The 19,946-nt window shown below is 44.3% G+C and overlaps 9 protein-coding genes across 9 annotated transcripts; 4 read left to right on the top strand and 5 right to left on the bottom strand.

The window, feature by feature from the left end:
* The first annotated feature begins 202 nt into the window (after positions 1–202).
* Positions 203–955, top strand: LOC117145666. Its single transcript, XM_033311401.1, has 2 exons — positions 203–705; positions 799–955. Exons 1-2 carry the CDS (start codon positions 203–205, stop codon positions 953–955), a joined length of 660 nt encoding a protein of 219 aa, XP_033167292.1.
* A 177-nt stretch (positions 956–1,132) lies between these two features.
* On the bottom strand, positions 1,133–1,838 carry LOC117145844. Its single transcript, XM_033311657.1, has 2 exons — positions 1,354–1,838; positions 1,133–1,289 (listed from the first exon to the last, which is right to left on the bottom strand). Exons 1-2 carry the CDS (start codon positions 1,836–1,838, stop codon positions 1,133–1,135), a joined length of 642 nt encoding a protein of 213 aa, XP_033167548.1.
* Positions 1,839–1,983: 145 nt separating this feature from the next.
* LOC117145999 lies at positions 1,984–2,753 on the bottom strand. The gene is made up of 3 exons (XM_033311916.1): positions 2,661–2,753; positions 2,205–2,605; positions 1,984–2,143 (listed from the first exon to the last, which is right to left on the bottom strand). Exons 1-3 carry the CDS (start codon positions 2,751–2,753, stop codon positions 1,984–1,986), a joined length of 654 nt encoding a protein of 217 aa, XP_033167807.1.
* A 230-nt stretch (positions 2,754–2,983) lies between these two features.
* Positions 2,984–4,016, top strand: LOC117145864. The gene is made up of 3 exons (XM_033311684.1): positions 2,984–3,657; positions 3,712–3,822; positions 3,881–4,016. Exons 1-3 carry the CDS (start codon positions 2,984–2,986, stop codon positions 4,014–4,016), a joined length of 921 nt encoding a protein of 306 aa, XP_033167575.1.
* Positions 4,017–4,188: 172 nt separating this feature from the next.
* Positions 4,189–5,353, top strand: LOC117145591. Its single transcript, XM_033311297.1, has 3 exons — positions 4,189–4,988; positions 5,045–5,155; positions 5,218–5,353. The coding sequence occupies exons 1-3, from the start codon at positions 4,189–4,191 to the stop codon at positions 5,351–5,353; spliced, it is 1,047 nt and encodes a 348-aa protein (XP_033167188.1).
* Positions 5,354–5,390: 37 nt separating this feature from the next.
* LOC117145765 lies at positions 5,391–7,348 on the bottom strand. Its single transcript, XM_033311531.1, has 4 exons — positions 6,997–7,348; positions 6,260–6,785; positions 5,815–6,135; positions 5,391–5,643 (listed from the first exon to the last, which is right to left on the bottom strand). The coding sequence occupies exons 1-4, from the start codon at positions 7,328–7,330 to the stop codon at positions 5,391–5,393; spliced, it is 1,434 nt and encodes a 477-aa protein (XP_033167422.1). The 5' UTR covers positions 7,331–7,348.
* Positions 7,349–8,078: 730 nt separating this feature from the next.
* Positions 8,079–9,508, bottom strand: LOC117145874. The gene is made up of 3 exons (XM_033311698.1): positions 8,670–9,508; positions 8,418–8,606; positions 8,079–8,352 (listed from the first exon to the last, which is right to left on the bottom strand). The coding sequence occupies exons 1-3, from the start codon at positions 9,506–9,508 to the stop codon at positions 8,079–8,081; spliced, it is 1,302 nt and encodes a 433-aa protein (XP_033167589.1).
* A 1,822-nt stretch (positions 9,509–11,330) lies between these two features.
* LOC117145683 lies at positions 11,331–12,171 on the top strand. The gene is made up of 4 exons (XM_033311425.1): positions 11,331–11,498; positions 11,551–11,789; positions 11,846–11,956; positions 12,030–12,171. Exons 1-4 carry the CDS (start codon positions 11,331–11,333, stop codon positions 12,169–12,171), a joined length of 660 nt encoding a protein of 219 aa, XP_033167316.1.
* Positions 12,172–17,778: 5,607 nt separating this feature from the next.
* LOC117145503 lies at positions 17,779–19,364 on the bottom strand. The gene is given in 6 exon segments (XM_033311183.1): positions 17,779–17,899; positions 17,964–18,247; positions 18,249–18,342; positions 18,587–18,703; positions 18,801–18,976; positions 19,054–19,364. Coding segments are annotated over 6 exon segments (1,053 nt in total). The 5' UTR covers positions 19,315–19,364.
* Positions 19,365–19,946: the final 582 nt, after the last annotated feature.

A 19,946-nucleotide genomic window follows, 5' to 3' on the forward strand; every position in this document is an offset into this window, starting at 1 on the left:
GCTGCCATTTGGATCTTATTGATGGAGCATGCGCTCCACTTTCGGAGGTGTTTTGTGGACCTTTCTAATTGCTATTCACGCATCTGGCTCTGGTCGTTGATCCGCTTATTCACAGCTCGCCTTAATTAATCCCCAAATAGACAATGGAGTGCTCTGGATTTCGGGTGGCTCGTTGCATGTTTCCCAAGTGGATCACATCGCCATGTATCGCTCAAAGCTGCAGAACGTCGGGTATCTCAGCCAGGTCTGCCTGCTGCTGAGCACCCTGATTCGACCCATTCCTGGACTTCTGCTTTTTCCCACCTCAACGGTGCTCCAGCTGACCTCATCCATATCCATTCCCGCCGACCTCAACACCCGCACCAAAGTATTCATGGACATGGGCTTTCAGATGAACTACAACCTGCCGCCCACGGTGTCCGCCTTCTACAATGCCACCATCTGGGCCGATGAGCTGTCCCGGAGACAAAAGCGCCAGTTGGACAACAGCCTGGTTGCTAATCTGCAGCAGTGGGATCTGGAGGGCGGCATGCATCCCGGCGATTTTACAGCCGGTCAACTGTACAAGGGTATAGAAAACATGCTCGAGACTTATGGTTTCCATAGATCCTGTCTGCTCCGCAGTGTCTGCGAGCTGGCCCTGCATCCTTTCGCAGAAGACCACTTCTATGGAATGGTCACCCAAGTTATAACCTTCCTGCTCACGTAAGTTTCGAACTTTGAATGTTTGAATTTGTAAATTCATTATTATTTTTTTATAAAATAGAAATATTCGTAATTTTCTGTTTTTAATTGCAGACCATCTCAACACGAGGGATTCGCCGAGGATGAGCAGCATTATCGTGATAGATACGAAGAAGCCGAGCAAATTGGCTTTCTCGGTGGTCAGTGTCATCTATCATATCCGAGTTGTCAAGCAGATATCATAAACCTAGCCACCCGACTGGTCAGATGAAATAAAAATCTTAGCCATATCATTGTTGTCTATTTAATTGGTCTAGATTATTTCTGCACTGGCACACAGTTGCAGTTTACAATTAAGCTTCATTGAATTGAAAATGCCTTCCTACATTATTATGCCTCCTGGCCAACTGGTTGTCCACAATCAGTTTAATGGATCAGGTAAACACTGCTAGCTTAACAGGCTGCTGATGCCACTGAGAAAGTCCACGGGGCAGTTGGAATACAGATGGCCACAATCCATTCCAAGGAATCCTTGTTCTTCGGCATGTTCGTAAACTTCCCGGTAAACGTTTTCCCCAGGTGCGAAGGCCTCATGCAAAGAGGGACTGCAATTGAAAGATACAACAAAATCCATAGATTAAATTTAATATAGCTTCGATATTTACTTACGTCAGGGTAAAAGTCAGCAGGGCGGTGAGCATATTGTTTTCCATATCCTTAAAAGGATGCCGCGCCAATTCACAAACACTGCGCAGCAGGCAGGACTCATCGAAGCCATACTGGATGAGCATATTCTCCAGGCTCTCGTACAGCTCTCCGGCCGTGAAGTCACTCGGATGCATTGTGGACACACCTTCTGGCAGGTACTTTGCGGTCTCATTCCACAAGTGACGCTTTCCGCGCCGAGAAAACTCATCTGGCCAAATGGTGGCTGCGTAAAAGGAGGAAGGTTGAGCCGGCAGGGCATAGTTCATCTGAAGACCCCAATCCCAGAAGAGTTTGCGATCCGGAATGACCACGGGCACCGACAGCGATGAGGTGATCTGGTAAACAGAAGATGCCGGAAAGAGCAGTGGGATCTCAGCCAGAATGGGTCTGAGAATGCTCCACAGCAACAGCAAAGCTCCCACGAAGTGGACGCCAGTGAGATACATTCTGATCTGGTGACCATCACAGCGAGAAGAATGTGTATCTCAACTCGATATCTTGACAACTCAACGCACTTAATTAGTGGCTGCTAATGAAACGCACAGACATTGCAATTTACATGTAGGCCCATTTCTAGATCTTTTATTAGTTCTAGTGAAATATAACTTGACTCATCAGCTGTAATAGATCGTGTTTGCACTGGGAATATAATCTCAAGCAATCCCGACCCAGGAATCCATCTTGCTCGGCCAGTTCGTAGGCCTTTCTGTATACGTCTTCGTCATCCCGAAAACCTTCGTGTTGGGAGGGGCTACAGAAATAGATTATAAATTAAATGAACTAAATCAAGTGATATCTTAAAATATTCTTACCTCAAAACGAAGGTCACTATGTCGCTTAGCAAGTGCTGATGATTGTCATCGAAAGGGTGTTGTGCCAACTCGCAAACACTTCTTAGCAAGCACGTCTCATGGAATCCATATCCCGCTAAAGTGTCCTCAAGGAAGGCATAGAGTTCTCCAGCGGAAAAATCCTTGGGATGCATACCATTGCCATTATTATGTCCATATTTCGTATAGAAGTTCTCATCCGTCAGTTCCAGTTGGGGAACCTCTCGCTTCGCTTTGTAGTTGGCGAATCCTGGCCAGATGGGTATGCTATAAAACTCAGTCAGGTTATAGGGATAGTTGTAGGAGATGGCGAAGCACCAATCGATCAGAATACGACGTTCTGGATAGAGTTCAGCAATGGGTGTGGACACTGAAAGTGTCAGCTACAAGTGATGTAGTTAGTTTTATAGCCCAGATTTGTGACCAAACTTTACTTACACCCAAATTAGAAGATGCTGGCCATAGCAGAGAACTCGATTGATGAATCAGAAAAATAACTAGGATACACTTAGTCAGCCAATTTGGTTTCATTTTGGGAACCATTCGTCTTGAGTTTTGAAGGGGAACTGATCGGTCTACAAACAAGCGATTCCCAAAATTACTGGACAAATTGGGTCGGTGGGTTAATGGATACATGATCATCGTAAATATATCAAGACGTCAATCAGCTGTGAGTAAATATTTGGGCAATCGGTTGGCACTGCCAGAATAACTGGCCTCTTTGGGCAGCATCCATAATTTGGGCTTTTCAGTTGGCTAAGATGCTACGAGCCAAGATCTTTAACTTGTTGGTGCTGTATGCCGCTTTTGAGCCAAGTTTGGATGCATATCAGGGAAAATCTAAGAAAACGGAACTTAAAGATGTAGTGCCCAGAGTTTTTTCGCGACGAAGAAGAGCTGTGTTGTTTCCGCCGGGATCGTTTGTTAAGTTCACCTGTTCCTTTGCTACTGGACTTCTGGCGACCTATCCCAAAGGTATAACTTTTGTTTTGGAAGAGGCTGTCTACTTTCCGATTCCCGGAGCTGTGGAGGATATCTATCCCAAGAAGTTTCGACCCAAGACCACGACTAAAAAACCGGAAAAGCTGCCCGATTCCATTATTTACATACCTGGCACCGATTGGCGTTTTAAGGCGCAGACTTTGCCCAAACCCAAATGGAGACAACCACCTCCGAAAACTCATCGCATCGATGATGATAGCTATGCCAATCCTTATAAGTGGCAAGATTGGAATCAGAAACAAAAATGGGACACTTACCAATGGAAAGGCAGTGATCCAAACAAGGCAAAGTGGTCGAAATGGACCACACCTTCTCCGAAGTGGGAATCCAAATGGAATCAGAACAAGTACAGTGGAGCATGGCAATCACAACATTACCACGGCCATCGCGATCGCAGATCACTGTTTGATCGGTTCGCCAAGCTCAGTTCATTGTGCGTACTTATAGTTTATTTTTTTAAATTTATCTGATCTTACAACTCTTTAAGGATTGGCATTGATGTCAAGTCTTGCATTTTGCGCACCATCTGTGATAGCAAGAGATTACTGCTGCCACCTGGTTATTCCATGCTTCAGGACATGTTGCGAGTGGTATTCACGTAAGTTTAAATCATCTTCATTTAAAATAAAATATTTTTTTAAATTTATATTTAAAAGTCTGCCCCGTTTGGATGGCCTGGAAGATGAATATAGTCGCCTAATGGACAAAGATGCCGATGAATGTGCAGCGGAGCTAAAGTCGAAGTGTAATGTGAATTTATTGATTTGGCTGTTGAGTGGCAGACTGGAATAAAGTAAAACTTATTTATCAGTCACGTATTTTGACCAAGACTTCTCAAATTAAGTTCTTCAATTGTTGAATGTGCAATTAACACCTCAGTACACTTGACTACAATGGTAAACAGTACATTGAAATTGGATCTGGTTGTCTTCACTTTGAATATCTCAATCAGTACTCTTCAGAAATGCGTATCGATCTGTTCATCCTACTTAGTTTCGAACTTATCTACTTGAGTTTAGGCCAAGTGGATTCAAACCACACGGAGTTAAATCATGTGCTTTATAGAGTCTTTTCTCGTCGAAAGCGTTTCGTGTTATTTCCTCCAGGATCAAATTTGAAGTTTACAGGCCAGCTGAGTAAAGGTCTAATCTCTGCTTATCCCAAGGGAGTGAATATGAATATCGAGCAGGCTTGTTATTATCCCGTTCCCTCGAAACGCGAAGATGTCTATCCAAAGCGATATCGTCAGAGAACAACGACCACGGAGAAACCAAAGACAACTACGGAACCCACCTATGTTTGGATACCCGGAACAAACTGGAGATTTAAGGCCACCCCTCTGAAGAAACCCATGCCCATGAAACTACACCAACGCATCGATGTGAGGCCACAAAAACCATCCTACGTAGATCCTGCCAAGTGGGCACATTGGTCCAAATATGGTAATCGTTACGAGAACTGGTCGCCAGCGAATCACAACTACGAGAAGTACAGTCAACCTGGCAGATGGAGCAAGTGGACCACGCAGTCGCCCAAGTGGTCAAAACGCTGGTATAGATCTGCGGATGGCGAGTACTATGATCCCGAGGTGGAACCCTACGAGGATGTGCGGTCTCAGCCGATTTATGATCCCTACGATCCCGACATGACACCGCATGAAGTGGCTCACTATCCTGAATTGGCGCATCTCAAGGATATGCGGCATTACAACGGACATCGTGATCGCAGGCAGCTTTTTGAGCACTTTGATGGTTTCAGTAAGCTGTAAGAATCAGTTAATAGTTAAGTCTTTAGTGAATAACTAGTACATAATACTATAGTTTGGGCATCGATGCTAAAGCCTGTGTTTTGAGAGCCATCTGTGATAGTAAACGCCTGCTTCTGCCGCGTGGATACTCGATGATTCAGGATATTGTGAGGCTTGTGTTTACGTAAGTTTAATGTGATTTCTGTGATATCAGCTTGACTAATTTTTGCATATTAACCACCTTAGACTACCAACCGCATCCGGAGTAGAGGATGACTATTCCCGGATAATGCAAATGGATGCGGACGACTGTGACCGTCAGTTTCGCGACTCGTGTAAGCTGAACTTACTGGCCTGGCTAATGGGTGGAAAGTGGAACTGAATAAAGGCAACTTAAAGCAGACTCGGGGATTGGGTGTTTATTGTATGAACTGGGCCTGCCACATGGACTGCTTGCACTCCGGATAGAGGGCGGCACAGTCCGCCTTGGAGGCGTGTGCTTTGTCGTAGTGGGTGTCGCGATAGGCAACCGGTTCGTTGTCCATGGCTTCCGGAAGGGTGAACACCGCACGCATCAGTTCGCCCACGAAGGTGCCGGGCTCCTCCTCCGTCGATTTCTGGCCCGTTTCGCAGAGGGTTCGCAATACGCAGTGGTGGCCATGGTGACCTCGCCTGTGGAAGGAGTAAGTCGTTTAGCACGCTAATTAGTGGATAAGTACTTCTCAACTAAAATCCCTTAGGAGTATACCTCAAACTTGTATCTGAACTTTAAGGTATCTTAATGAAATAGAGGAGTAAATCTACACGTTCCTCAGCATCGATGCTTAACTTAGTCCTACTTACTTGTCCAGATACTTCTCGATTCGTTCGTACAAGGACTGCCTGCTTCTGCGATGGTGCTTGATCTGGAGTTGCTCCAGGCGGCTCATCTTGTCCTCGTGCTCAGTGGCCACTCCACTGCGTCGCTGGCGTTTATGCGGATTGGCTGCATCCGGAATGCTGCGCTTGCCAAACACCGGATATATGCGATGATGTCGAGGAGCTGGCCTTCGAGTGGGTCGACTGGTGGTGGGTGCGCTGGTGGTGGTGGTGCTGTCCTGTCGTCGCTGCGCCGCCGGCGGTGCTGCCTGTTGACTTTTGTAGCCGTAGTATCTATCTTTGAGTCTGCAAACGAAATAGATAATTAATTAAAATATGAACATGCATAAGGTCATACTATAAACAACTGAATACCAAATCCCAACAAAGAAGGATGAAGATAAAAAAATGCCTGAGTATGCAGTTTTACCTTGAGTTTAGAGCCCAGTAGGGATAGCGTGAGTTCTGCGCGTGAGAGTAGGGTCTCGTCCACTTGGCGAATGGATTGCTGGAGCTGGAGCTGACCCCGGGCCGACTGTAGTAGTAGTGATTGTCCTTCCGCCTGCCCCCCTTTGGACGTGAGGAGTAATAACTATCCGCATATCGATGCGACGGATGCATCGGAGTGCGGAAAACGGGCGAGTGGCTGTAGTAGGAGTTGCTGCCACTCGAGGAGGAGGAGGAGGAGCCGTAACTCGACAAATTGATGTAGTTGGGCTTGTAGTCCGCCGGCCTGCTCGTCGTGGTCGTCGAGGCATCTGCATCCACATCCACATAGGTTATGTTCGACACGGTGTCGTTGCGACTGATGTCTATTGTGCCGTCCTCCAACTTGGTCAGCAGATCGTCCAGCTCCTCGCTGGGCGGCTTGCTGGGCAGCTCCCAGGCCAGGGCCACCGTAATGCCCAGAATCAAGTAGTTCGTGTGGTCCACCACTCCCACAATCTCATCGTACACTAAACGGATGAAGATGGGGGGTAATTGAGGCATGTGATTTGCATTATGACAGTGGCGTAGTTAGGGGTATTAATAGACAAGTTTTCACAATTTTTAAAATTATTTCTCTACATTTAAATCTTTTAATTAATTAATCTTTGTATACTGCAATTGCGACACCCCCTGTTCAATGAAAAATACCCTTTAACTGTCCCGTGACTGAGGACTTACCCATCTGAAAGGAGCTGCCCTCCGGAAATACCAAATAACGTCGTTTCCGGGACAACAGCTCCTGGCTGGCTGACTGGCTGTTCTGGACGGATGCGGACGCAGACTCATTCAGCCGCATCTCGATGAGCTGCTCCAGGCTGCTGTCGTCCGCATTGTTTATGCTCAGTGATGGCTGGCTCCCGGTTGCCAACTGGATGGATTCCCCGGTCTTCAGTGCGTCGACCAAGTTGGCCACGATGAGAAGCGTCAGGAGGGTCGGCCAGCAATTACCTATTGGGGAATTTCCCTTCTCGATGGCATTGGAACAGCTCCCCATCTTTTTCCGAGTCGACATTTTTCCAACCTGCTGTCGAAGCGTTGTCCATGCGGCAACTGTTGGCCAAGTATCGCGATGCTGGCCCAAACCGACAAAGAGAGGCAGCAGCAGAAGCGTTCTTGGCCAAAAGTTGGCTGTTAATTGTGAGTAGTGGTGGTGGCCAAGCAGCTTTCCCTCCAGAAAGTTTCCAGTTTGTGCTTGAGCTCCGTTCGTTAAATTTCTTTTGCCCTCCTCCTTTGTCTTTCATTAGTTTTCACACTTTTCGTCTTTTGTGTTTTGCCAAGTAGTTTGTCTTGTGGAGCTGCTTCCATTGCCTTCGCCTTTTGCTCCGTGTGCTCATTGGTCTATTTAGAGGTTCAAATTACTTTTTCACGCTTCCAACTTTTGGTTTATTCGTTCCATCCCGAAAGTAGCACACTTCCATCTTATTCCGATAGTGCTGCGGAGTTGAAGTTGAAGTAATGTGATCACTAGTCTCCGTTTTTCCGGGGATAAACTCAAATGCTCGCCTTCGACTCGGGAAATGCTTTCAGCTGCAAGTGAAGAAACTTCCAAATGACTTTTGTGCAATCTTTCTTTACAATATCGGACTAGGTTTCTGGGTGGGTTGTCAATACAAACTATAAAAGATATTAAATAACTCGCTAATCTTCAAAGTTATTTAAACACTGACTTCTACTGTAGTGTCCCTTAGATTTAATATATAATTTTGAATAAAACTCATTAGCATTCACAAATTTCCCAGACTTTTATTGTGTTTTTGTGTTCAATCCAACCAGAACGTGTGATTGCAGTCGCCGTAGATTTGCCGACAGTTGCCCTTCTGCCGATGTGCCTCCAGATAATGAGGGGAAATCATTAGCTCCAGTTCCTCAGGCTGCTCCACGTCATCGCTGCTGGGCAATTGAAAGATGGCCGAGAGTAGTTCCATTATAAAGCTTTGTGGCCTGACCACATTCGTCCCTCGAAGGACATGCTGTTGCCTTTGGGAGGACTCGCAGAGTGCTCGGAGCACACAGGAGGTACCATTTAGTCGTCGCCTGGGGGATTACACGTTTACTACACCACTGAGCGAAATGATTTATAGTAGGCGTCTTAAACTCACGACTTGTACAGGCGTTCGATTTTGCCAAAGAGCAGCTGCCTCGAGCTGAGATGCTGCTGCAGGTGGAGTCGCTCGAAGTGGGCATCCTGCTCCAGACTGCGTCGCCGCCTCCGCCTGGCGAAAACGGGATATATGTGATGTTTGGGTGGTGCTCGCAGCACTTCTCGAGGTCGCTGGGAGTAGGCATAGCTGCAAAATATTTTTTATTTAATATTTTAACTTAAATATGTATATTTTCTTAGCTTTACTTACTCCCACTTTGAGGGACCCCATATGCGCTGTTTTTCGCGCCAGTTCTGCTGCACTCGCTGTCCATTCCGTGTCCACCAGTTGTCCGCGCCCGCCGTCTCCACCCTCTGCTGCCACTCGGCGGGCGACTGTCGCGCATGCCAATTAGCAGGAATCGCCGCCTGGCGCTGCTGTCCATTTGCATTTGCATCCGCATTCGCATTTGCATTTGCATATGGGTAAGCGGCCGGGATGCGCTGGATATTCGTGTAATACGAGTGGGAGTCATGCTCATTGGCCGCATATGCCGGTGGATTCGCCGGCGGTGCGTGCACTGCCTGCCAATTAGCCGTGGCTGCTCCTCGATTGTCCAGTTCCAGATTCTGCGAGTGGGTTAGGGGTTGGGATTGGGGCTGGGATGGAGGGTCAGGCTCTGGATCGGCTACGCTGCCGTTCCGGCGGACAGTGCCGATGGTGCCATCGTTGATGCGCGTGAGCACGTTTTCAATCAGCTCGCTGGGCGGCTTGCTGGGCAGCTCCCAGGCCACGGAGCAGGTGATGCCCAGGATGGCGTAGTTGGTGTAGTCTATGATGGGTATGATGATGTCGAACACCAGCTGAAAGGACGAGCCCTCGGGGAAGAGCAGGTACCGTTTCTGGCGATGCAGTCGCAACATCGCATCCCTTCCAGATTCAAGTGGGCCAGCGGGAGCAGGAGCAGGTGTGGTGACCACTGTGTGCGAGTCATTCGAGTGACCATTACCACTTGGTGCACTATAATTTTGGATCAGGCAAAGAGGCAGCAGCAATATGAGCAGAGTGCCGACTCCAGCACATCCAATTACTTTGATTGTTTTCCCCATTTGCCCTTAATGGAAGCCAGCAAAAGTCACTTGGTCAACACTTAGCAGCCAACATGGAGTTCTAATGAAAGTATTTTTGATGGATATTTGTAAAGAATATGTAAGTATCTCAGAAGTATCTAAATCTCAGAATTTATTTATTTGTTATTTTTTTTTTCAAGAGTTGCGTCCCGGTTTTGTTCACTAGTGTAATTGAGCAATCAAACATTCCGATTGCTGCGTGCCTGGGCACTCGCATCGAAAAAAGCGGCGACGAAATTTGCATAATTTCACTTTAGCTGTGACGCTTCCATTTGCCGGCACTGCCAATCATGCGTTAAATTAATGCAATTTTCGGCAATATTCGAAGCGCAAGAGATGTCCAATATCCCAATGGCCAATAGTCAATGGTCGCTGGTCCAGTTTGAATCCGTTCCGATCGGGCTGTACAATTAAAACACTGCCATTTTCGAGGGGCCAAAACTCCGGTCGGAATTGAACGCGAATTTATGAAGCAGATAATTACCATTAGGGGCGAATTGGTTTCTCGATTGGGAGCGATTTTGGCCGGGCCTAAACTTTTTATTTTACGATATGTTGATGCCATTAGCTGTCCGAATCGAACTCGAACTGCTACTGAAACTGATGCCGCGTGTATTCCGGCCAACGATTTTGGTCCAGTTCGGTGCGTCCAAGTTTAATTGTACAATTAGCACCCAATTGAGTGTCGTTAACTCGATTCTGTGCCATCCCAAGTGCTCTTTAGAAGGCGCTAAATAGTCCGATCCATTTGCATTCCATCTCCCAACTGAAATGACCTGCAGCTAAAATACTAATTCCTCGATTTTTCACTCTATGCATCCCATTTATTTCGTACATTGTCAAATTGCCCGACAACAGATTGTTTAATTACTATATTTGGCCAGTGATTGCTGGTTTTTTTTCGCGCTAACAATGCCTGCTAGCCACCGCAATAAATAATCTTTAAAGTGACAAGCCAGTCAAATAATAAAAAAAACAGTAGCTCATGGTTAGTATTTAAAATATTTTAATCACTACTGCTTACGGATGGATTAAACGTTTCACGCATTCGGTGAAATTCTCAGCTTGATTAAGTGCTTTTTAATTTTCACATTAACTGCTCTATTTTATTTTACCTCTTATTATTAAAAACCAAAATTAATGTTACGGCAAGGTTTTTAATTAATTCATGGGTAAATACTTTAAAGACACTATTATTTAATATGAATTGGTAAATAAAAATCTTTATGATTTTATGATATAAACTGAATATTTCGATTGGCCACACCAATCAGTTTACAACTGGTGGCCAGGATAATGGACAGCCAGGAACACCTCTTAAAGGAAGGATCCTCCATTGGGAGTGCCATCCATATGACATACATATCACCAAAGGCGATTGAATCCTGGCACACACACAATGCCATTCTGGTCATGGAATTAATGGAGGGCAGATGAATTAAGGAGGCGGCATTGTGGATCTAAGCCACGTAAGTGCTCCAGATAGTTGGAGTCGCCACAGCATCAGTTGGGGTTTCGATGTTCAGTATTGATTCTGCTTATTCGTTTAATGAAGTAATATCATATATATTCATATAAATAGTGGTTTTTGAAACATGTGTTATTTTGGTAAGATCTCGCTTAAGATGCAATTTGATTGGACATTTTACAATACAAAGATTCCTCACACTTATTTCCTCAGTGCATAAAGGCAGTTTTCTATTAACTTTGCGAATTCTCCGTCTGTCAATTTCTTTGGCAAACTAAGAGCTGAGTTTCCCAATGCTGCCGCAAGTTGCACCGGCTGCAAAATTAGTTGACCATGCACTCCAGTGGCAAACAGTTCCAGCCGAATCCATCCTCCGTCCTGCTGCTGTTCGTCCTTGCTGCGAGTGCTGCCGGAGATGGGAATGATAGAAATGCTAGCCATGGGCTGAGCCTCAGTCGCACCAAACGCTTGGCCATTTTCAATGGCCAGGGCACAAACAAGGTTGACCATCGATCCAACTTTGGCATTCCGGCTCCTAATTGTTCGCCCCCAGATTGTCGCTGGCTTGGCGTTTCCCATCAAGCAGGCGGATACGGTGCAGTCGGTTTGGGGATTCGTCAACTACCAGGCGCAATACGTGCCATCGCCTGTCCCAATTTACTGGTGGAGCTTCTGGAACACCTCGACATTTCTGTCCACCGCCAGAGAGTGGAGGAGAGGCATCCAGAGCAGGGTTTTCCAGGACGAGACCCGAGTTTGGCTGTACGATGTCGTGGAGACGGGCTTGGAGCGGTGTGTATTTGATGGCTCATCTGTTATCGCCTTTTACTGGGTTATTCGTGTTGCAGGCTCGGAGATCGGAATGCAGGTGCCTGCCTGCTCAAAAGTATCTGTGAGATATCCCAACGCCCCTTTATGCACAACAGCATTTTCGGCGAGATACTGAATGCAGTGCTGGTGTAAGTCTAGTTTTCAGTACCTTTAAAATGCTTAATCAAAATGTAGCACTTGTTATCTTTAACCATTTAACAGTCCATCCCTGGATAATGTGCCTGAAAAGTATCTGCATGCCCGGAATGCCGGAAGAGCTGGTGCCAATTGCCGGAAAACTTACAGTGACTGCAGCCAGGAGTTCTGGAATAAACTCGTGCAAATGGCCAGGATAACTATCTAAGTAGAATAAAAAATAATTAGGTTGAAAATCTCTTCAAGCAAGAATGCCACTTCTATGTATTTGATATTATTTTAGAGGCTTTTCGCTTCATAAACTAGTTCATTTAATGGTTTCTAGTGTACATTATTTAATCGTCCACGCCCTTGACTGCGGCCAAAAGTTAAGCAAATTATTTTAAATTAGTTTCTCGAAATTCGTGCTGTGTGCTCCTTTGCATTTGTCTTTTCGATTCGAGCTGCTGGTATTTTTATTGTCTCGCTTGTTTTTTTTTTTATTTCTGTGGCTGGTGCTCGTGTGAGATTTTTACTAATTTCCAACCAAGTTGAACTGTAAACAATGTCAGCAGAGAAACCAAATGAAAACAAATGCAGCTAGCAGAACACCGAGGGGCAAGGACGGGTGGGGGGCGGCCGAGGTACAGGCGCTCCTCGCACTAACGAACAGCAGTCGTCGCAGCAGTGGCAAAAATTTTCCAGCATGCAAAACATTTGTCAAATGTAAATTAGCAAAGATGTGCGGAGGGTGAAGAGGTTCTGCTGCTTCTGCGGTTTTTCCCCATGCCAGTGGCGTCGCATGACTGGGGAGGGGGGTTGGTGCGGATTAGGGGGCGGGGCAGGATGTGGGCGGCTAAGGGGGCGGCGCTGAACGGGTGTTTGCCTGGTACAAATCGCATAAAATCACACTTAATGCCCGCAGGCAACATGCAGCATGTAAAAAGTGCAGCGAGGCGTGAATGTCGCTGGCACACAAACTTCTGCATGTGTGCGGGCACACACACACAACCACACGGAACACACACGCGGAGAAAATTAATTAAAATATTACATTTCAATAAAGGTGTGAGTTCGAAATATTTAATAATTTATAGTATAATGTATTTGAATAATTTGTAGCACCTTTTAGGTTATTAACTGAATACGATAGCTTTTTACTGATTAGTTTAGCTAATTAAACTAACAATGTATTATCAATGGTCTGCATTATTTTTTCCAGTGCACTCACGCACATTCACATGCTCAGGCGGCGGTGCAATGTTGCAGCTGAACGCAAATGCGGAAGCATTAACATGGTCACACCCCCTCCTGCTCCACGGATGCGTCCTCCTGTTTGCGTCTATTGTTCGCAATTATCATGGAACGCAAAAGGCAATGCTTAATTTTTGTTATCCGAAACTTTTACTTTGCAACACCCCCCACCCCGCTGCACTCACACTCACAAAAAAAAAATTCAAAAATAAAAATGATGATAAAAAATATGCAAAAGTACAAGTCAAACTTTAATAAGCGCCATTTCTGCTACCCGTGTCGTCCTCGTTTGGTTTTTGGTTGGCTTCTGGTCCACACGGCGTATGAGCAATTTGCATTTGTTTGCGCCACGTCCTTTTGGATCCTTTGGGGGACCAAACAAAGTTCTAGGCGATGCTCTCAAGTGAATTTTATCGCACCCAGATAGCAAACAAAACAAGTTTGCATTTGTATGCGAGGTAGAGCCTTAAGCAAATTCAAGTTATAATTAAATTTTGGAAATGCAAAGGCACAGATGACATCTAAAAAAAGTGCCTCCAAGAATTCCGAGTCCTTGAATTAAATTAAAAAAAATGCTGGTCTTTAGCAAATGATGCTCACAGCATCATCATCTCAGATAAGTACAGAATTATGAACTTCAAGAGAATTCTACTTTAAAACATGATCTATGGTTTAGCAGTTCTCCTTTGGAGTCACTGACTCTGAAATTATTTCACACCTGTGTGTGAAGAAGTCCAATGAACTTAACGGGAACCCTATTTCGTCATGAGTTTGTTACCATTTCAGTTGAAAATATGGGACAGTTGGCTAATGTAATTAGCACCTTGGCTTAATCACTCAAAAGAAATTAGCAAAATGTGCGCTACACCTTTTATTTATATTTTCGAGCTGTCTGGCTATGGCCATGGTTGTGTACAGCTGTTGGATTCAGCATTTTAATTATGTCAAATTTACTCAGCTTTACGCTGCTCTTCTGGCTGCCATTTCAGTAGCAGCTCTTTCTCTGTAATTTCCGCTGCTGTTTCTGCCGTTGTTAGCTGGCAAATGTCAGCAGCCAATTAGGAGGAGTGAGCCAAAGGATGTGCCGCTGCGTCTTCGTCATCGCGAGTCAGTCAATGTCACTCTGCCGTTGTCCACCGTCGCAGTTGCCCCACTCAAAGTCCCAAACTCCCCAGCCTTGCCAGCCAACCAGCCAACCAGCCATCTGGGGTAATCGGGGGATTTTGGATGCCAATGCCACTCCAGCGCCTGTCTTGGCCTTGTCATCATTTGCATAAGAAATTTATCTCAATGAGTAGCTAATTGGGAAATTGTGACATGCCCGCTCTGCACCATCGCCACCCCTGTGCGCTGCTCCTGCCCAGAATCTCTGCCCCAGTTCCCCTAAGTCAACAAAAGGGCTGCGCAAATCCATGGCACGTTAGTTTTATTGCACTAATCCTTGAACTAATTTGGGGAGGCGGCAGCGAGAGTGATTCGCTGATGCTGAGAGTCTTGGGATTTTAAAATTAAGTCTGGTCTAGGCATATTGGTTTTTATAATGCCAGCCGTAAGAATAGGAACGCATAAGCTAGAAGTGCTTTAAGATAGCAGTAAAAACTAAAAAATAATTGATTTATTGGTACTACCAATTAAGTCATAAATCATTTATAGTGTTTTGTAGCTCCACAGTTGCTATTCGCATGACCTGCATTGTCTAAAGCGCGGCAATCAGCGTTTGACTAACTAATTGCGTATACGCCATGCTCTCTGCAGTATCACAGACGGTTTAATTTAGACACACACACACACAGATACACACACGCGATCCTGGCCACAAACTGAATTGGCTAACTGAGCTCATTAGCAGCCGCTGTCAGGGTTCATAGTCCCTATCTCAAAGCCCTCCACCTCCAATCCGTCGATAGGGATAGGCATGTAGATATGGATGGAAAGCCAGCAGGGAGTGCGGAAGTGCCCATCGCCCCAACCAAGCAATTACATATTCGATAATGTGAGGCAAACCAAATGAAATTAATTGCACATTTTAATTGACAACGCATCAAATCAATTTGCATGCCCGTCACTCCACCTCCGTGTTCGATTAATGAATGAATGAGTGTGGCATGCAGATGAATGCAACTGAATGGACCATTCCACCCAGTCCGTCAGCCCTTTTCGCATGCATAATGAGCCAGTCCGGCAAACCAGATGCGCATTTCGCAGGTCCTTGACGGCCAATAAATTACCCGAGCTGAGCTCTAATCTCGTCTATATTGTTTGGGCCAAAATCCCACGGATACATCGCATTGTATCTGTATGGGAAGGGGGCCGAAATAACTTACCACACCTGTCGGGTTATATTAATTTTGGATGTCGAATAGCCGTTTAGCTGTAAATTGCCTATTTTCCTAAGTAATTAAAATGGCTTTCATGCTGACAATTAAAATATTTATTTGCGCTTAGTAGCAAGCGAGTTTTTATAAATTTCACATTTTGGGCAACAGCAAAATGCTTTTATCTTTTCAACAATTTATTGACTTTTATACATTTGGCAAGTGCTTTGCATTGTAAAAAGGTCACAAATTGTATTAAAATAAATAAATATATAATTGGCAGATCGAGTAAGAGAACTAAATAAAATTGCAAAGTGCCAGGCTATCAGATTTAATTTGGGGCAATTAAAAATGGTTATTTTTTATAGAACTGGATTTCACACATTGCATTTTGAATACAAATAAATTGGCTTTTTATTTACCATGTTAGCAGTCAATAATGTTTAAAGTCTTTGTACATTTATGGTGATTTCATTTGCTTACTGATCCATTGAACAATGGTTTAGCAGTTACTATTATTTAGTTGTCACTTGCCACATTTCCAGGGTATTTTACAATTTATTGTAAATTAAGTAATTGTAAATTAAATTCCTTCAATTTATTTCTTCAATATTAAAATAAGCAGATTACAAGAGACTTAAAAAATAAATAGTTTGAGATGTGTAAGCAGATACTTAAGATACTTTTATACTTGAAGATTGAATTCTCTAGTTTTCAATAATAATACACAATACTTTAATCATATAATAATTATTTTGTACAAATGGATTATAGCTTCTTAGACAAATTTTAAGGAAATCGGGTGAAGGTAATGTGCAACGGGGAGTGATTGGTTGGCTGGATGTTTGTGGATCGAGTAAGGTCACTTCCAGTGCACAGTTGACCTCTTGATGCAGCAATTCAACGCACGCCAAGATAATTAATACTTGATTAAGGCTGGGGATGGAACTCGCTGCTGTGTGTGCATTTAACTACATGTGTATTTTTCACCTTTGCTTAAGTGGCACAAAGTTGTGGCCCAATAAACTCTTAAAGTTTTGCGGTCAGTGTCCCGGTGGGAGGAGGACTCCTCCATCTACGCTACGTGTATCCTTGTGGCAAAGTTCTGACTCGAGAGCGCCCGCCCGCAACTGCAATTTAATGCCCTTGTACGCGTGCATGTAATTTATGTTTTTCAACTTAATTAAAGTTAATTCTTAATGCCGCTGCGGTGGGCGACAGGTTTTCCTTGGGGGGCGTGGCAAGTGCATCAAAGGCTGCCGCAAACATTTTAACACCACTCGGCATTTTCGTGCTGGTGACATTAAACAGCTGGAACACTTTTGTCATGCAACGAGGTCAACAATGGCCAGCGAGTCCTTGCTCCGCCTGGTATCCTTTTTTTTCGGTTTTTTGTTCGCTGCCTCTTTGCAACTGCTCATTTTCAGCTGTTTAATAAAAATGCCAATTAAATGCATGTCGCTGATTGCCACACGCAGCATCAGCGGCTGCCGGAAAAACAGAAACACTCATCCAAAACCTGCAAATGGCACACAAGTTAATTATAAATTGCAAATGGCAACAACACCGAATAAATATCATCAGCAGCCACAAGCACTTATCTCCACAAAAATCTGGAAAATCTTGAAAATAGCAAAGCACTAATGCACAACTTTTGCGTTATTAATAACGAATATAAAAATGTAGTAGTACTTGTGAAACTTGCATATTAAATCATTGAAACTGAATATATTTCACTTTTGTTTAGGTTTTAGTTAGCCCTTTGTATGTATACCCCATCAAAGGGTATTAAACATAACTCAAATGAAGATGGATACGCTTGTGCTGAAATGAAGTTTTAAATTTGTATTAAAAATTCGCTGAATTAACAATCGTATTAAGGTTTATTGTGCCATGGTACGAGCTTCAATATTTAATCACCCCAGGCTTCAATCACTTTGAAGTGCTTTTATTACTATCGGTATTATTATTTTAGGCAATCAGTTCGTCAGTTTTGTGTGTCTATTTATTTGTTTTGATGTGCAATTCAATCTGTGTCTTGTTTATTTTATGTAGCTCGAAAAAATAAACCAGTTCAATCTACAATTCTATCAATTGCCAGATGTTCAGTGAGGGTTTTCTGTTTGAAAAACTACGGTATACTCGTAAAAATTCGTCGGAGTTCCATTTAGTTTAATATCAAGTGAATATACTTATTTTTAACATTATCCATAGATATCTATTCATATTTATTTGGCCAATCTGTTCTCCTTTCCAAGTGCTTAGTGCTAAACATCATCGGTGTATGGCGATATGCTGTCGAAACTCAAAGGACAATGGCTGTGCATGATTTGCTCGCAGTTCTCCTCCCGCAGATGCGGCATATGCCGCTTGTCGTGCTCATCCAGTCTGCAATTAAGTAAAGTGTGTGTGGTTGGGCGCATTAATGTACATACGACTGGCAGGCACTTACGTAAATACGTATTTCAAGAGCTTAAACAAAAATCCCTGACCATGATCCCCGGCCAGGGCGGTGCAATAGGCCTTTAGGACACACGCACGTCCATCCAGGCCACTGCGATCGATTAGCTCGTGGAGCAACTCGTAGGTGTCACTGCGAAAGGGTCTATTCTCCCTTTTGACCAACACCGGCGTATTGGCTCGAAAGCCATAGCCATGAGCCCACACAATCGGCGATTTGATCACATTGTTTTTGGCATTTACGCGGAACTTTAAAGGGGAGTTAATATATGTATTTGACTATAACTTGAAATATTTTTAAGTTAGCGCTACTTGATCTACCCACAAATATACGAGTTGTCTCTATAATATCCAAATATCGCTTGGCTCGACTGTGGATGGTGGTGGAATTCCGATCTTGGCCTGTCACCAGGGTCAGAAAAGTGAGAACTAGACCCAAGCGCACCGTGACCATTGTAACCAATGTAAGAACTCAACTAACAGCAAAGAATGGATTGGAAAGCATATGATTGTTCTTAATTCAATTCAAAACAGGTTTCTTTTTGTTTCTTAGACTTATGAGTATAATGCTAATTAAAGGCCAAACTGGGAATACGGAGCATATGATCGACTTACCGGAATATCAATTTGAGCATTTTGAAGAGCATTCCGCTCTTTTGTTTGGGATTATCCACATCGTTAATGGCAGTGCAGAACGACTTCAGCATGCAAGCTCGACCATCGAAGCCATGTCTATAAGGAAAAACCATAATAGATTAAATAAATTATAAAATATAGTATATTAGTATACTGAAAATGCAAAGTGATACAAATGGCAATAGAAACGTACCCATCCAGAGCAGTCTCCAGTTTTGAGAAGAGGTCCCTCTTGAACAGGCGAAAGAAGACGGCATTATCCTTCTTCTGCTCCTCGATGGAGGGAAAGGGATAATTGGCACGGAAGCCATAGCCGTAGGCATACAGAGTGTTGATTGTCCACAGATTGTTCTTGCCGTTGGTACGCCACTGCAGGATATCGAGGGGAGCCAATTAAAACTGGACACCGTAAACCTACCATATGCGAGTATGCACCATATACGCACCGACATACGTGATCCCTTGCTGAATTGGAGATAACGCTTGCCACGACGCAGAATCCTTGTGGAATTGCCGGATGCCGAATCAAAGTCGGAGCTGGGAATATTGCTGGTCAATGGACTGGCCATGGGGCTATCGAAATGTTTGGACAGTGCTCTGAGCCCCTCGAAATTGTCAACGGGTTGGGGTTGAGTGACGGACGCCGGAATGGGCACCACCAGGAGCAAGTGCAGCATCAGCAATGCCACCGCTGACAGGTGAGTCATGTTGCTGAATTTCCAAATGTTCACTAATTAATACTTTCAACTGCTAGGGATTTTCGCCCTGAAACTACTTCAATTCCTGACGTTTTTCCGGCTTAATTGCCTCGCTCACATTGTTCGTCGTGGACGGGTCTTGTGTCCAGTTCCAGTTCCCCTGGGCTACTGATATAAGCTCGGATATATTTAATCTGGCTGACATAAATACGAGAGCCAAAAAGAGAAGCAAACAAACAAACAAAGAACAAACAATGAATTTGTTCTTGCTGGCGTTGCTTATTTATTTATTGCTCTGTGTGGTTCGGTGACATCTCGTGTCTTGGTCATTCTATCCATTCTGTCAATTCTGTCTGCTCCATCCTGCTCCGGAATTCTAGTTTCTACTTCTGGACATGACGTTTACTTGTTAACACTTTTCTCTCCATCTTTCGCTGAGCTGCCGCTTCTTGTTGACGTCCCCAATTTCCCCGTTTACCATTATAAATGGGGCCAGCATGGAGCATGCGGATGAGGTGTGAACACCTGGAAATGGTTCTTTACGGCCGCGGTTGAGCTCCAGATTAGCAGGAATTAGTAGTAGTGGTAACTAGATTTAAATAAGTAAATATTTTTCTAGGTTATTGCAGTCGTTATAGGTT

Source organism: Drosophila mauritiana, chromosome 3R, assembly GCF_004382145.1.
Source record: "Drosophila mauritiana strain mau12 chromosome 3R, ASM438214v1, whole genome shotgun sequence".
Taxonomy (NCBI): Eukaryota; Metazoa; Arthropoda; class Insecta; order Diptera; family Drosophilidae; genus Drosophila; species Drosophila mauritiana.